The 15428-nt window shown below is 52.4% G+C and overlaps 1 protein-coding gene across 2 annotated transcripts in view; it reads right to left on the bottom strand.

Moving 5' to 3' along the window:
• The window catches only part of LOC101068267 (tetratricopeptide repeat protein 28), a 74751-nt gene that overhangs the window by 43121 nt on the left and 16202 nt on the right, over positions 1-15428 (bottom strand). For both annotated transcript variants that reach the window (XM_029829107.1, XM_011615175.2), the window contains exon 2: positions 945-1092. In XM_029829107.1, coding sequence (XP_029684967.1) covers positions 945-1092 — 148 coding nt within the window. The remainder of the gene's footprint in view (positions 1-944; positions 1093-15428) is intronic.

Genomic DNA, 15428 nt, shown 5'->3' with positions numbered 1-15428 from the left:
ACTGTCGGGCTTAGACGCCGCTCAGATGGGCTCTCCAGCCTTTATTTTCTTGGCAGAAGAAGAAGAAAAAAATCACTTTCTTTGCATTTACATACAAATATTGAGAGGAGCTCTGTATTCAATCAAAGGCAAACGCGATTCCTGACTGGACCAAAGCCTCTTAGCGCTGCTGCCTTCATTGTGCCGTCTCAGTAAATTCTGGATTAGAAGACAAAAGTGGGTGCAATCACGGACCGTCTTATTCAGCACCGGGCAGGGACGTTTTTGTGGAGCCTTTTCTGAAGCGACGTCGCGGCCACTCGAGAGGAAACCGCTGCCAGGTTTGTTTGGCGCCTCATTAGGCCGGCCCACATTGATTAGCGGTAGCCTTCTAGGTCAGCGCTGTTGGCGGACACATCGATGCACTTAAAAAAGAATGAGGCAGCTTTAACCAGAGCAGAGACCTGTTACGCAGGGAGGGGCTCACACAAAGGGATCGGTGATGAAAGCTCATTAAGATAAGGCCGTATCAGCGATGGGATCGGGCCCCGCTGACACTGATGGAGCGACCGCCGCCGCAGCCGTAGACGCTAGCCTGACCATCTGACAGGGAAAGTCACCCAAACACAGGCGTGAGGATTAGCCGCGCAAAGCGCGGCGAGGAAGCGGCGAAGAATTTGAGAAGAGAGGACAGAGTCGGCGGCGATACCGCGCGTCTCGACAACAAAGGCTCAACTCCCCACAAAAGGAGCAAAACTCAAAGGAGAAGCTAAAGCTAAAGCTATCTGTCAACCTGGAGCGTCAATTATGGGAGGAGAGAAGCAGCCAAGGGGCACATCCCACAATGCACTGCGGCGCCGCTACTCGGACCAGAAGATGAGATTTACGACCGGCGGCGGATGCTAGCAGCAGGCTAGCAGCACACGCGCCGCAGCACACATTTGAGACTCGAAATGTGGATTTACCTCGTAAAGGGGACTTCATGGCGGCTTCCACCATGCCCACCAGCAGCTGCAGGCTCTTGGGGTCCTGGGCCAGGCCGGAGGCGAAGGCTGCGAGTGCGTCGGCATGGCGACCGAGGTACTGAAGGGCAACACCCTGTCGGAAGTATGCCTGCAGAGGACAAGAGGGAAGTTTAGAAACACACGTTAGCAGCCATTTTCCCAGCATGCACCCCCGCCACCTCTCTGAAGAGTCCCTGTTTTTTCTTTTTTCCACGTGTTTCCATGATTTCTCTTCTTTAAATACGCCTCGGATGGCGTCTTCCCTGGGCTGGAAGGCGGCTAAATGAAAGAGCAAGTGGCCGGACTGTGTGATATTTTCACATCAGGCTCTAGATTCATGACTGTCTCTTCAAACGGGGGGGGGAAAATTAGCTGCATTTGTCATCCCGGGCGCATTGCGGGGAGCATGACAAATGGTTCACCGCCGAGGCTTAAACCCAACACGACTGCTGACACATTGTTTCTTTCCGGGAGAGAATAAAAGGGTTCGGAGCGCGCAGCAGACGCTGCCTCTGCGGCCCAAAGCTCCATCAATAACTGGGTGTCTCCTCCATCGTCCGTGTGGATTCGCCCACCAAAACAAGACGTCTTTTCCAAGCTTGTGTTCTGCCTAACGTCTGATCAGACTCTGGCTGTTCCATCAGCCTGACGACAGCAGCGGCGGAGCGAGACATGCAGTTATTTACTCCGACCCGGGGAAGGCAGTCTGCCACTCCCAATATTCCCACAGAATTCCAACAGTTACGGATATCTCAAAAACCCAGAGAATGAGCCAGCCTCCATCAAAGCCACATGTAGCGTGAGCGTCTTAGCTAGCCTTCATTTTCCCTTTGAGCTAACGCACAGGCAGAGATTTTCACACAAAGGCCTCACAAACACAACCAGCAAACATTTAGAGGCATTAAGAGAACGCCGGAAGGGTGAACTGGTGACCTCTGCGGGGTGTATTTCTGCCCCTCGTCCGCCGGTCGACCTATTCAACGGCCCATAATGGAAAACACTGCATTTCATAGGACTGAGCCGCTCAATCCCCACAGGGAAAAACGGCGTTAAGGAGAGGCAAAGAAGATTCTTTTCTGAAGCCAGCACTTAGCTTAGAATGCTAATCCCTCCCTCTCTGGTGTCTCTGACCAGCCGACAGCAGCCGACCACGATGCTGCCTGAGCTCCACTCACAGCTTCCACAAAGTGACACACAGGCTAATTTGCCATTAGCATCTAAGAGGCCTTTTCATTAGTCTTTCCAAGTTTCCCGGTCGGGCAGGAAAAGGACGTGCAAGACGCAGGGAGGATTAGGGAAAATGAGACATGACAGTGAATTTATAGAGCCCGGTAATTAATTTTGCATCTGTCCAGGCCCCCCGCTGACGACCAATCTCTGATGACCCGCTGCCACGGCTGAGCATTGCTACACTGGCGTGGCGGCTCTATTGAGAGCGACGAGGACAAAGATTAGATTTGAAGCATTAACCTTTGTTGTAGGACTTTTATCATGCGAGGCTCAGGCCAGGTAGCCGCTCAATATTAATTGCATCTTGTGGCGATGCAGTCTGGACAGTGGAGGGACTCACAAATGATTTGCCCGGGGGAAGAAACGGCATTTAAAAGCACTTCTGCTTTGATTAGATTTAGTTTGCGGCGTATCTGCTCACCCCAGGATCTGCTAGGATCTGTTTTCCTTCCCTTAAGTGGAGCAACCACAAGCAACGGATGAATGAAAGAGGGTTTGTTTCAAACAAAAATCCCCTTTAATCCACTGGTTGTAGCCTTTCCTGCGCTACGTAAGATGAAGACTATTAAAGTCTATTCAAGTGAAGACAGGAAGGAGGATGGATGTGTAACTGACGGAGCCCCAGCACAGACGACACAACCAGCAGCCTTCTGGGGCTTCGTCCTCCACTAAACCTGCCTGAGCATTAAAAACACATCATACAACAGACAAAACCTGTTGTGTAATTCAGGGCGTCCATTCAAGCTCGTAAAACAGAAGGTTCACTTAAAGCTATATTAGATAAATCAGCTAAACGCTATGGCGTTATGTGGGCCCCGATTAGCCCCGCCGAGCTCCAACCAGCTCCAATTAGCCCCAATGAGCTCCAACAAGCTCCAACGATCTCCAATGAGCCGCAACGAGCTCCAATGAGACCCAACAAGCTCCAAAAAGCTCTAACAAACCCCAATGAGCTCCAACCAGCTCCAACCAGCTCCAAAGAGCTCTAACAAACCCCCAAGGAGCTCCAACAAGCTCTAGTTAGCCCCGACGAGATCCAATTAGCCCCACCGAGCCCCAACCAGCTCCAATTAGCCCCAACGAACTCTTACAAGCTCTATCAAACCCCAATGAGCTCCAACAAGCTCCAACGATCTTCAATGAGCCGCAACGAGCTCCAACAAGCCCCAACGAGATCCAACGAGCTCCAATGAGCCCCAACGAACTCTTACAAGCTCTATCAAACCCCAATGAGCTCCAATTACCCCCGACAAGCTCCAATGAGACCCAATGAGCTCCAATGAGACCCAATGAGCTCCAATGAGCTCCAATGAGACCCAATGAGCTCCAATGAGCTCCAATGAGACCCAATGAGCTCCAATGAGACCCAATGAGCTCCAACAAGCTCTAACAAACCCCAACGAGCTCCAACGAGACATTGACAGCAAAGAGGACTGAAATTTTGGACACAAATGAGATATTTTTTTCCTTATGGAGCGAAAGCGCCACAAGAACCCCATTCGATCTTCTGAGTGCTAATCTGTCCTCCAAAAGCGGGGCTTCCGACTGAAAACGGTCGCCGTCCTTTGCTCAGGATAACGAACCCACGCACCAGGAAAACAAGCATTCCCTGAAATCCAAGGCGGACTAAATTACTGAACCTTCCTGCATCTTCACTTCCTCCACTTAATGCGGCGCCGTGCTGAGGAGCAGCTGGGCCAGGAAGGGTTGTAGTTCGCACCCCGGGGTGAATTCTAGAAGCGCTACAGCACAAGTGTCTGCGTGCTGGTGCGAGCAGGGGAACACGTATGAATAGGAGAGGATAAAAGCTTCTTTTCTCAAGCATTTGAATATTTTATGAACACTTGTTTGATGTCCGTTTAAATATTCATGTTTTTATGCTTAGCAGGAAATGATGCAAAAAAAAAAAAAAGAAAGAAAGAAAAGTTATTCACTCTGTAACATTGCTGGAAGCCAAACAGCTCCACACGTGCACACGCACGAGCAAGCCCGTGCAGACTACATCGTGTCTGAGGGCGCCACTGAGAGCGGAGCAGCGACGCTGTTGTTCACGGCAGAGTCGGAGCGCCTGAACGCAACGTTCCCACAGCTCCGGCTCCTCTTCATTAGCGGCGTGAACCCTCTCGGGCCGCCCTCGCTACGCTCTGACCCCGGGGGGGTACGTCACACCCCCCAGGTTTCGTCTGTCCTTGGAAGAGCCGTAATGAGCCGCTCCTGGACGGCATAAACATCAGCTGTCTGGCCCCAAAGTTGTGAGCGCCGTTGTGTTGAGAGATGAAAGGTTTCGATTGTGGCTGCATATGTGAGGTTCCTGCTGCAGATCCACTCCCACGTGCACGCTCCTGCGGTGCTGGAGAGGAGCTGTAGTTTCAGGAGTTAATGAGTCGGTCGGCTGCATCGGTGCGACACCACCTCCTGGTTCTGCTGCCTGTTCTACTGTGTGAACACCAAAATAAAAACAGGTGTTTGGGTTCTGAAAGCGAATTTATGCAGGTTCCATCAACATTAGAGCCACACCGACAAAGGAGCGCGCTCACATCTGCCGTCACCACCCAGAACCAGGACTAGGACCAGGACCAGGACCAGGACCAGGACCAGGACCAGGACCAGGACCAGGACCAACCCACAAACTGCATCACTCACAGCAGTGGCTTCCCTGACATATTCATAGCTTCAACCTTCAAGGGGAATTCTTTTAATCTGTTTGAGGCTGTAGGAGAGACTGAACGCCTGTAGGAGAGCCTGAACAACTGTAGGAGAGCCTGAACAACTGTAGCAGAGCCTGAATGGCTGTAGGAGAGCCTGAACGGCTGTAGGAGAGCCTGAACGGCTGTAGGAGAGCCTGAACGGCTGTAGGAGAGCCTGAACAACTGTAGGAGAGCCTGAACGGCTGTAGGAGAGCCTGAACGGCTGTAGGAGAGCCTGAACGGCTGTAGGAGAGCCTGAACGACTGTAGGAGAGCCTGAACGACTGTAGGAGAGCCTGAACGGCTGTAGGAGAGCCTGAACGGCTGTAGGAGAGCCTGAACGACTGTAGGAGAGCCTGGACGGCTGTAGGAGAGCCTGAACGACTGTAGGAGAGCCTGGACGGCTGTAGGAGAGCCTGAATGGCTGTAGGAGAGCCTGGGCGGCTGTAGGAGAGCCTGAACAACTGTAGGAGAGCCTGAATGGCTGTAGGAGAGCCTGAACAACTGTAGGAGAGTCGTTCTTCATGACTACAGGACACCGATGCTACAAATGCTCTTTGTTGCTAAAATAAAAGAAGAAAAAGAATGAAAACAACAACAAAACATTAATTAAACTGAAACGCGATGAATTGTGATGATTCCCACGTCTGGAACCGGATGATCCAGCTGATGTTCTAATGACTGAACGTGCACGTTCTCATGACTGAACGTGCACGTTTAGCTGCGTTTGTGTCCTCAGGCTGTCATGTGACGACCTGTTTCCAATATCCCCAAAGCTTGGTATCCGGGGTCGGTATCCCTGGAGACCGCTTTCATCTGACGCCTCCACAGACCACAGAGCTCCGATCTGTGAGCCCACTTGTGCTCCGAGGCCTCGCCGCGCTCCCAGATGTGGAAACCAACGGCAGCTGTGTAAGCTGAGTCCGGAGCGTCCGAAGGGTCCACAACTGCGGTGCGTTCAGGACACGGAACACACCCCCCCCTGGTCTCAGCCAGTCAAAGGGAGACACAAACTCCCAGAGAGACCACCGTCTCCCTCCACCACCACATACGAGCTGAAACAATCTTCCACACAAAGGCCACGACGCTGGCAACCAATTAGCGCTAATTGTGTGACAGCAACAAAGGGAACCTGTTCCTCCACCCTTTAGCGGCAGGTTTCCACGCCCGCTGGTGGTTTCCAATGTGACCCAGAACGGATGCGCGTGGACCGCAGTCCCAGATCCCCTCCACCGTCCTCAGCAGATTCTCAAGGTGACACAGATAATTCACAGCGTACACAAAATGTCAACCGCTTAATTTAATATCTGGGGATAACTGTCGCCCGTGACAAATTAGCTGGAAGCGCCGCTGAGAATGTAAAAAAAAAATGAAATGGAAGGATCCCCGCGTTGGGCTTTCTGCCCTTCAGCCTGACGGACTGGGAGCCACAATGGAGACTCCGCTTAATTAAGTCTCCTCCTACGGTTACATTTGGGGGGGTTATTCCCATCCTGCAGGTGGTTTCCCCCAGAGAAGGTCGGCGGTTGCTCAAACGGAGCTAGCTTCCTCACCGAGCTAGCAGGAGTCCCCTCGACCCGCACCCATCGAGGGGAGGACTTCTCAATCTCCCTTCAAGGTTCCAACCGGTCCTTCTGCTGGTCAAACCGAGACACTTTAGGCGGACGGAGTCAAATATTTACGATCCGTTGACGGATTCTTCCCAAAGGGCTTTCTGGATGATTCCTGGTGATTTCTGTTCTATCCAAAGCCCTTAATGAGTCCATTAGACGAGAAGGCTCTAATGAGAACAAATTAAGCTGATCATTCTTTGTGGAGCTGGCAATTAAAGGGTAAATGTTTCATTATTCAGTGAGTAGTGGCAATAAAAGCCACAGTTGCCTGTCGGAGGCGTCAGGAGGAGAGATGTTGTCGTACTCCCTCACCTCTTCAATGAATCGATCCGCCCGTTCACATCAAACCGGCAGCCGGGGAACTACTTTGGCCCGGAAAAGGTCGTAGCCAGGCGGGTTTGGAATCAATGCTCTGTGTCTTTCTGTCATTATCTGGCTGGGGAAAAGGTTCACCCTGCTTTTTACCAAAAAAAGCAAAGGAAAGGGTATGACCACGAGACAAAGAGGGCCTCGGTGAGGAAGGTCGGGGCTTGTGACGGTGTCACGCGGAGCCCATCGGCGGTGACAGGCACAGGGAGCCGGGAAAACTGCTGCCCATTTATCACAAACACGTGAAAAACACCAGCAAACTGCGAGGCGCCGCGGTGACACGCTGTCACAGCCTCACCGTCGAGCGGAGGCAATTCAATTTTCTCCCGGCTACGTGCGCGTCCAGCACGACTGCCTGAAAAGGAAACAGACCATTGGAGAGCAATAAACCAGTCTGAACGCATCTGTGTTTCATTCCGTGTGTCGCCCTCTTCACAGGCGTGCCGCTAGCATTAGCATACCAAGATGGGCAAATTATGATGCTAGGAGGCTGTCGGTCTTCAGCCGGTGGGCCGGCTCTCAAATCAAGTAGGCATAAATCACCGAGAGGAGCTTTAATCAGTGGCGGTCCAGAGCCCAACCAGAGAAAAAGGCGAAAAAGCGACGGAGGAGACGGTGATTTTTGCCGCGTTTGATCATCCAGCAACGGTCTGCTGTCCTGGTTAGAAGCTGCCCAGGACTCGGCAGACCCTCAAACCCATGGCCTGAGTCTTCCTGAGCTAAACAAGGACACGCTCTGTGTTTACAACCCCCCCCCCTTTTTCTGCAACGTGACTTTAAACCGCTACGCATGTTTCCATGAGGTGAAGAAAAAGAGGTCGCACACTTCGCTTCTTTGGCCCGAGGCACCGTGTAGTCCATCTTCTTCTGTCCTCTGCTAATTAGCTCTAGCAGTGAACTCAAGCATGGATGAAAAATACCCTCCTCTCACTAAACATTGACGCTGAGACACACATGGCCAAACCGGCATCTCCATTAGCCATTAGGGAGAATGATCACATCCAGATGACCCTCCTTCAGCCCTCAATGCTGATACAAAGCGCTGTTAAATATCTTAAAAATATCTTGCAAAGACGCGAGTCTGAGGTCTGGTCGCTTGTAGAGCTGGAGGATCCTCCCTCTTATGAATGGTTCATTAGGCTGCTGTGGTCTTAGCAGGGAAATGCTTCATCAAACACCAGCGCCGTGGTGGGCCTCAAACCCTAGCTTCTCCAGAGCCACTCTGGAAGGCTTCAAAAGAACCAGGGGTGGCCTTTCCAGAACGTTCTAACGAACAGCACCGCCTCCGACTCACTGCTAGTGGAGACTCATCCATGATTGAGTGAAGGCAGGCGGGATACCAGAGAGGGAGCAAAGACGGGCTGAACCTGAAGGTTCCAGAGCGGGACGCAAGAAAGAGGTGAGGACACAGGAAGAGGGCGAGCCGGCTAGCATAAACGGACGGCTGTTATTGGGGCTGAGCACGTCCGGGACCAGCCAGGCTCTCGTCTGACCCCTTTCTCCTCGCTGTGGCACCACTGAGGCAGGAGCCACCACACTCTAGCGTTCTAGTGCCGCTCCTTCGCTGCACGTTTCCCCAGCGATCACCAGATAAACGCGCTTTAATTCACAGCACATGCTGCACGGGCCTATACACACACTCGTTAATTCCCCCTCGGCCACGGTGCAATATGAACTCTGCGCCGCACCAATTTAAGAGTGATGAGCCCGGCGTGGACGGGCTCCTCTGCTTATCATATATATGACATGCTCCAGCACACTGCTGTGAGAAGAAACACGGGCTTAACGTGGGGATTTCAGGCCCAATATTCCATTGGGAATTATCACTCAGATGTAGTTAAACCGAACAATGTAAAGAAACGGTATATTCACGGGGGCGGGGGGGGGGATGTATCCTCACTGGAGGCAGCTGAGCAACAGACGCCACGCTGCCAAGGCAACAGGTGCGTTAACCTGACGGCCACCTGCCAAAGTGGTGCTAATTAGCAGCGTCGTACTCAAAGCTAACCCCGCACCTCTGATAACACAGAGTGGTCCCGGTCCACATCTGGACGATCTGGGTTAGCTCATTACATCACAAGCTCCCTTAGCATCTGTTGGCCATCGCCATGCACCATTAATCGTGTCCGCCTGCTAATCACGTTAGCTGTGTTTCCTTGTCTTTGAAATCTAGCTTTATGCTTGCTGCGTGACTACAGGCCTGTCCAGTAATATGATCAAAATAACCAGCTCTCTGCGCCACCTGTGGGGGGGGGGCAAATAAGGTTCCTGGCTCAGAGCAACAGGTCCTACTGCTGGTGCCAAAATCTAGTAGCTAGCTGTAGCAGTAGAATGCATCCATGTTAGCATTTAGCAATAAATGTAGCACAAATAGGTGTTTAATCAGCTTCAAAGGCTGATTCTTTTGGCAACATAGTTCTACAAGTGCTAAAATCCCACAGCTACACTAAAAAAAGCCCCCAAGAAGTGAGCTGCGTTACAAGAAAAATGGGTGGAGGAAGAGAACAAAAAGTGAAGAATAGCCGTGGGAGCCAGGGAGTCGGAGCAGAGGAGCAGAGCCGGTGCTTCCCTTAGGAGTAGGAAAAGGAGAACGTCATGCTACAAGGAAGCTGGAATAGGAAGCGTGATGTCACTAAAACTCATTTCACAAGCATTTAATTGCTCCTTCAGAGGTGTTTTTGAATGAATCCAGGGGTTGTTGTATTTAATCCCATCAGTCCCCCCCCCTCCATGACAGGGACTGTCCCCATTCACCGTCCCCTGTCGTCCCCCCACATCTGCTGGCTACTTTCCTCGCTGTCAGAGCTGAAAGGTGGGACCTCTAAACGTCCAACGTGATGGTCGCGGCGTAATTCTGCATCATAGAGACGTGCCCAACCATGCGAGGCCTTTCCGTGAAGGTCTTTGGTCCCGGGTACCCCACCCTTCCCACTGCAGTGGTCCCGGGTACCCCCCCCTTCCCACTGCAGCGGCAGCAGCAACACAAACCCTGGATCAATAAAAGCATTCTCTCTCTCACACACACACACATGGCAGTGATCCCGCAGTAGCTGGGGGCATTTTAAGAGAATGGGTGATGGGAAAATTGGATGTGAACCCATGGGTGGAGGGTGGACGAGCAGCCAAGGAGGGGGCAGGAGCACGGTCAGCCCGGTCCAGGAGCTGGAGGACCCACTTTGACTAAGAACAAGGAGAATTCACTCATAAAAGCCTTTAGGCCTCCTGGCCCGGCTTCTCACCTTCCCTGGGAGGTAATGTGGAGTGATAAATGGTGGGGCCACCCCGCCCCCGCCCAACAGAGGTGTGAATTACCCATCAAAGGGCCCAGGGAGTGATGACCCCTTCACTATCATTTACTGAGCCACTAGCCCCTGTTGGAGACCCTGCAATAACTCTCGCACACACACACACACACACAAGCGGCGTTACACTCCCATCACGTTTCATTAGAGGGGCCGTGTGTGAGTGATGTTCTATTACTTAAGTACAACACAGATATTGGAGCATATTATATCAGGCTTACTGTTGCGTCAGTAGTTTGTAGCTCACGTTAGTAGCTCTTCTCTGTGTGTGTGTGCGTGCGCCTGCTTTCCTCCCTAGATAGGTCACCAATCTGTAGGCTGGGAAATGTATCCAACCCGTACGTGGGTCCGTCGTATAGCCAGCCTGGCCAGTAACGGCTCATTATGCCCACCTCTCCCGCTGCTTCTCTCTGGCCTTGTAAGAAAAGCCTGCGTGCCTTTTGTGCTCCCCAGAGCGTGAGGAGATGAAGAGTGCTTTGGAGTTTTCAGAGGGAATTTCATTCAACCCGGGGTGCTTCACGTTCCCCCCCCAGGGGAGTTTCCAGTCCTCTGTCAGGGGGCTGAAAGCTAAAGAAACTCGAGGAGGGGACCGTGGAGCCACTGCTCAGAGGTTAGACGCCAGAATACACACAAGCACGAGAGCGATTAAACGAAGGAAGGCAAATCCGTCTTTAAGGAGTGGAAATTAAAAGGAAAGAAAAGGAGCCGCGTGGGCACCTTTTCTCCAGGAATCATCTCATTAAATCCTGTTTTCGAGGGTCTGGACGCCTTCAAAACACCTCTGGACCGAGGGCCACATCTGATGTGCTTCTTCAAATGTCACACACACACACACACACACACACACACACACACACACACACACACACACACACACAGATATTACTATACTAGAATAGCTTTTCTTGCAAACAGCCTCCACATTGTTGAATATCCAATAATGTGGAGGTTGTTTGCAGGAAAAGGAGGTTTTAGCTGTTGTGCCAACGTGACGTGAGCGGTTGCACGTGCACGTCACAACAGCAGCTGCCCCCCCCCCCCCCCCCCCCCCCCTCTGCCCGTCTTCCAGGGAACAGCTTCAACGAGCGCTCAGTGTTTATGTCACCTCTTAATTGCGTTTCCCCCACGTGGTAAAAGCTACGGCTTTGTGCAGACGCCCCAAGGAAGAAAAAGAAGGTCAGGCTGCCAATTTGGAGCTGGCAGGTCGAGAGCAGAGACAGCATTTAGTTTCGCTTGAGGAGAGAACGGAGGGCTGCTGCTCATCTCTGGAAACCAGGACAAACAAAGAGGATAATTGAAGGGGAAAGGAAGACAAATCCCCCCCCCCCGCTCGCTCGGTGGACTGGGGACTTCGCCGTGCTGCTCAGCCCTACCTCTGATCCGCGGGGAGGACACGGAGCCACGCGGTGGAACGTTTAATGTTCTGGACCACTGAGGATCACCAAAACACACAGAAGATCCATCCACAGCCACACAGCGCCGCCCCACACATGAGCTCACTAAATTACAAACCAAACAAACCTTGCAGAATATAAAGGGAACGATCATGTGACCGGAGCAGTAAAGGATCTAATGTACACATGCACAGCTCAACCAAGCTCAGCTCAAAATATATCTGAGGTCAGAATTTGGCCAGATTAGGAGCGTCGTGTGTGTAAGATGGGGGAGCGAGTCCTCCTCCTCAACACTAGGGGGCGACACGCATCGTTTCAGAGCATCATTTTCCTTTCCATCTATTACCTGACGTAAAAAAGAGCTGGACTCAGGAGGCACACCAGCACGTCCAACAACAGGCAGATGGATAATTGACCGCCTTTGATCCTCCTGGTAACGCGGACATTAGCGGATTATCAAAGCCGAACCCTGAGCCAGAGCGCCGATATCAGGTGGACAAACACGCTTGCGTGCACTTCACTGGTCCAGTTAAAGTCCAATTAAGGCAATCATTAGATTTTGTCAAGCACCATGTAAATGTGCTGTTTACAAGGAGGACGTCCACCTCAGGAATGCTACTCATGCTACAACAGCGTGGCGGCTAAAGCACGCCGACCCGCCCTTGATGATGAACGAGCTTCTGTGATCAGGTCCTGTCGAATCAGGTGATCAGGTGTCATTTTAGCTCGATAGATTCCAGAGCTCCCTAAACAAGCGTCTCGCTCATAAAAGTGGGTTTTCGGAGAAAAGGAGTCCTTCACTTTCCTCGTGGGCTTTGAGTGAAGTTAAGAAACGTGTGGCCCAGTTCCCACCACCCTCGCCTGAGCTGAGGAGATACCGTTTGACAATGAGCCACTGAACTCTGGACTTTTCATGTCTGAATAATTCCCTTTCAACATCTAAAGGTGGTGGTGGTGGGGGCGGGGTATGAAGGGACGGGGACAACGGAGCTGGACCTGCCTGCATTGAAAAATAAAAATCGTCTCCCACGACTTCACTGTGTTAAGAACAAAAATAAATAAAGACATGTCAAGAAACGGGCGAGAGAATCCGATATTGTGCGGTCACACTGTCAGTCCGTCTCTAGCCTCCGTTAGCTTCCGGTCACGATCCAGACAACCCAGTCAGGAGGATGTGGCAGCCGTGGTCGGGAGTTCGTCCCGGGTCAGCGGCTGGGTCAGGCAGTCGGCCAGGAAAGAACCGACGTAAATATAGCTGCACTGGGCACGGCAGGGCCAGGACGATGACTGCCACAATCGTAATCAAACCGTCAACCCCCTCCTCTTGGGGCGATTCAGGGAGCTAGAACCAGAACCAGAGGGAACAGGTGAAGCTGGCTCACCTATCAAATGGTCGACAGGAGGACTTTCCACCAGCTTCCCTTTGGCTGCTACAAAAGGGTTCCCCCAGTGAGTGGGTGCAAATGCGATGCTACCCCCCACCCTTTTGGGAGTGAATCCCTTTCAAAAGTGCTCGTTTTGAAGGTGCTGGCTCTTCTTGGTCTCTGAGGGGCAATTACAGCGGCCCTGTCAAATACCACAACACTCCAAAGGACCAGTTCACAGCTTGCGGGCCCCCTCCCACACTCCTTGAAACCCCCCAATGACCTTTCTAACCCCTGCGAAAATTGATGCACAACCCCTGAACTCTTACAGAAACACACAAGAGCAGAGCTCCTTTAAAAAAGGAAAGGCATCCTAGGCAAGAGCGAAGCCCACCTCTGTAGTTCAGCCTCTTCAACTCCCAACAACCCCCGACCCCCCCGATACCCCTGCAGGCACACCTTTGAAACACAGCCACCATCCATTTTAACTCCCTGCTGAGGGAGCCTAATTCTCTGCTTTGGTCCATAAAAGCTGACCCACATCTGAAGAAGAGGTTGCATTCAATTAGCTGCGTGTCTAGAGGTGGGAAAGAGCTCCGCATTCTAGGGATGGGGGAGGGGGGCAAGGGTCTGGGGTTCTACGCCCTCCTCATCATTACCAGAATGGGGCAGAAGTGGATGGTGGTCCCCAACCAAGATGGTGAGAGGTGCCGGATGCGGTAGCGCTCTGCTGTCGTGGAGCGGGTGGAAGGATCTCTAGGTGCACCCACAGAAGGAGGCTGTGGCGGGAGGATGGACACCACCTCACTGATAGCTGCATAGCTAATCTAGTCGTGTGGCGTTTTCTCCCACAGAGCTGCTGTGATGGCGCTAATTATCAGGGCTGAGGAGAGGCCGGGCGGGATCATGTAAATGTCGGAGAGGCTCCGAGCTCTCGTCAGAGATGCTTTAAATCCCGCTCCAGTGATCAGAGGAGCGGAGGACGAGCAGCACAGTGCCGATCTTCCCCTATCTTCCTTCTCCTCGCAACTTTTGCGCAGTGGCCCGAATATTTTAAAAACGGAGCAGCTGCGAGAAGATGGGCTGTATTCCCACCGCCTTCGTCTTGAGCCGCCACCTCCAGTCAAACGCGCAAACGTGATTATTGACTTTTAAAAAGCTAAACGGTCTCCTATGTGGGAATTTGTGGCTGAACACAATCCGTAACCAGCTCACAGCATCCCGGAGGTCTGGATCCCCACCTCGGTATCACCTAAAACCAGCAAGAACTGGCTCCCACACAGAGAAACGCGGGTTATGGTGGGTGCTTTTCTGGCCTCCTACCAGCCTGAGATCATTGTCTAAGAGCAACACTCTGAAGCTCTGATTCTGCTCCATTTGCTCCGATTGGACCACTCCCCCGGCGCCCCAACACAACACTATCCCTTGCTTTATCGACTCACAAACGCGTGGAAAGGTTCATCCCTGATCATGGCCTCTACAGCAGAGGCAGAAGATCTGAAGAGCGGAGCTCCTTTTCGGCAGGCTTCACCTCTACAGACCAGGAAATGGGGGAGCCAACGTTTGCTGTGCGTTTCAATCAGGCTGAGGGGGTGCAAGTGCAGCACATTACTCTCCTGCCGCTCTGCATAGCGCTGCGCTGCGCCGCGTCCTCCCGCTGTACCAGTGATGTATGACTCGAACGCCACGCTGCACCACAGCACTCCGCTGTAGCTCAAAACACCCTCGCCGGCGGCTTCATTCCAACCGTCAAACTGTTATTCATCGTCCCTCGTCCGAGCCCCCGCCTCTATACGTCTCCGCTCTCCTGTATCCATCACTCGACTTTGTCTCCGCCAGCGTTTCCTTCCCCTTATAAAGAAGGCAATATTGCACGTAGGTGACAGCGAACACAGCACGTGCGCCCAACACGCCGCCCGCTCCTGACGCGCCGCACGCGACCGCAACGGCTGCAAATGTGATCTGAGGGAGACAATTAGCATCACTTATGAGGACTTCTTGCTGTTTTTATCCGTGATGCTAATTCATCTGTGTTCTATTAAAGGAAGGCCTGGCGGACGGTGCTGTGGCAGGCGGGAACGCTGGAAAAGGAAAAGGCCGTCACACCAAAACGCACCAACCCCCACTCTCTTCATTAGCCCTGACTGCTGGCTACAGAAGCTCTTAATTGGCCGACTGGTTGTGTGCTGCCGCTTTGTGTGATCCCTTGGTGGGTTATGGGTTCATAGTTTCTCTTAAAGCGGTCCGGTTCCTACGTGCGGAAGAAAAACACGGAGTGTGCAATCGCACGGAGGCGCGGCCTCACCCGAACTCCGTGGAAGCTACGCTCAGCGGCTATTTCAGGGTAACAGGTGTAAATTTTATTAATCCAAAAACCAATTTACTACCCCTGATAATATGCCGGTACCGTGTCCGCGCGGGGATGGCTGTGATTATGTCGGTTACGGTTCACGGCCACCTGAGATGAGGTTAAGCTTGGGCCTCACA

Source organism: Takifugu rubripes, chromosome 21 (genome assembly GCF_901000725.2).
Source record: "Takifugu rubripes chromosome 21, fTakRub1.2, whole genome shotgun sequence".
Classification (NCBI taxonomy): Eukaryota; Metazoa; Chordata; class Actinopteri; order Tetraodontiformes; family Tetraodontidae; genus Takifugu; species Takifugu rubripes.
The sequence above is the reverse complement of the archived record's forward strand: the minus strand, read 5'-3'. Positions and strand labels throughout refer to the sequence as shown.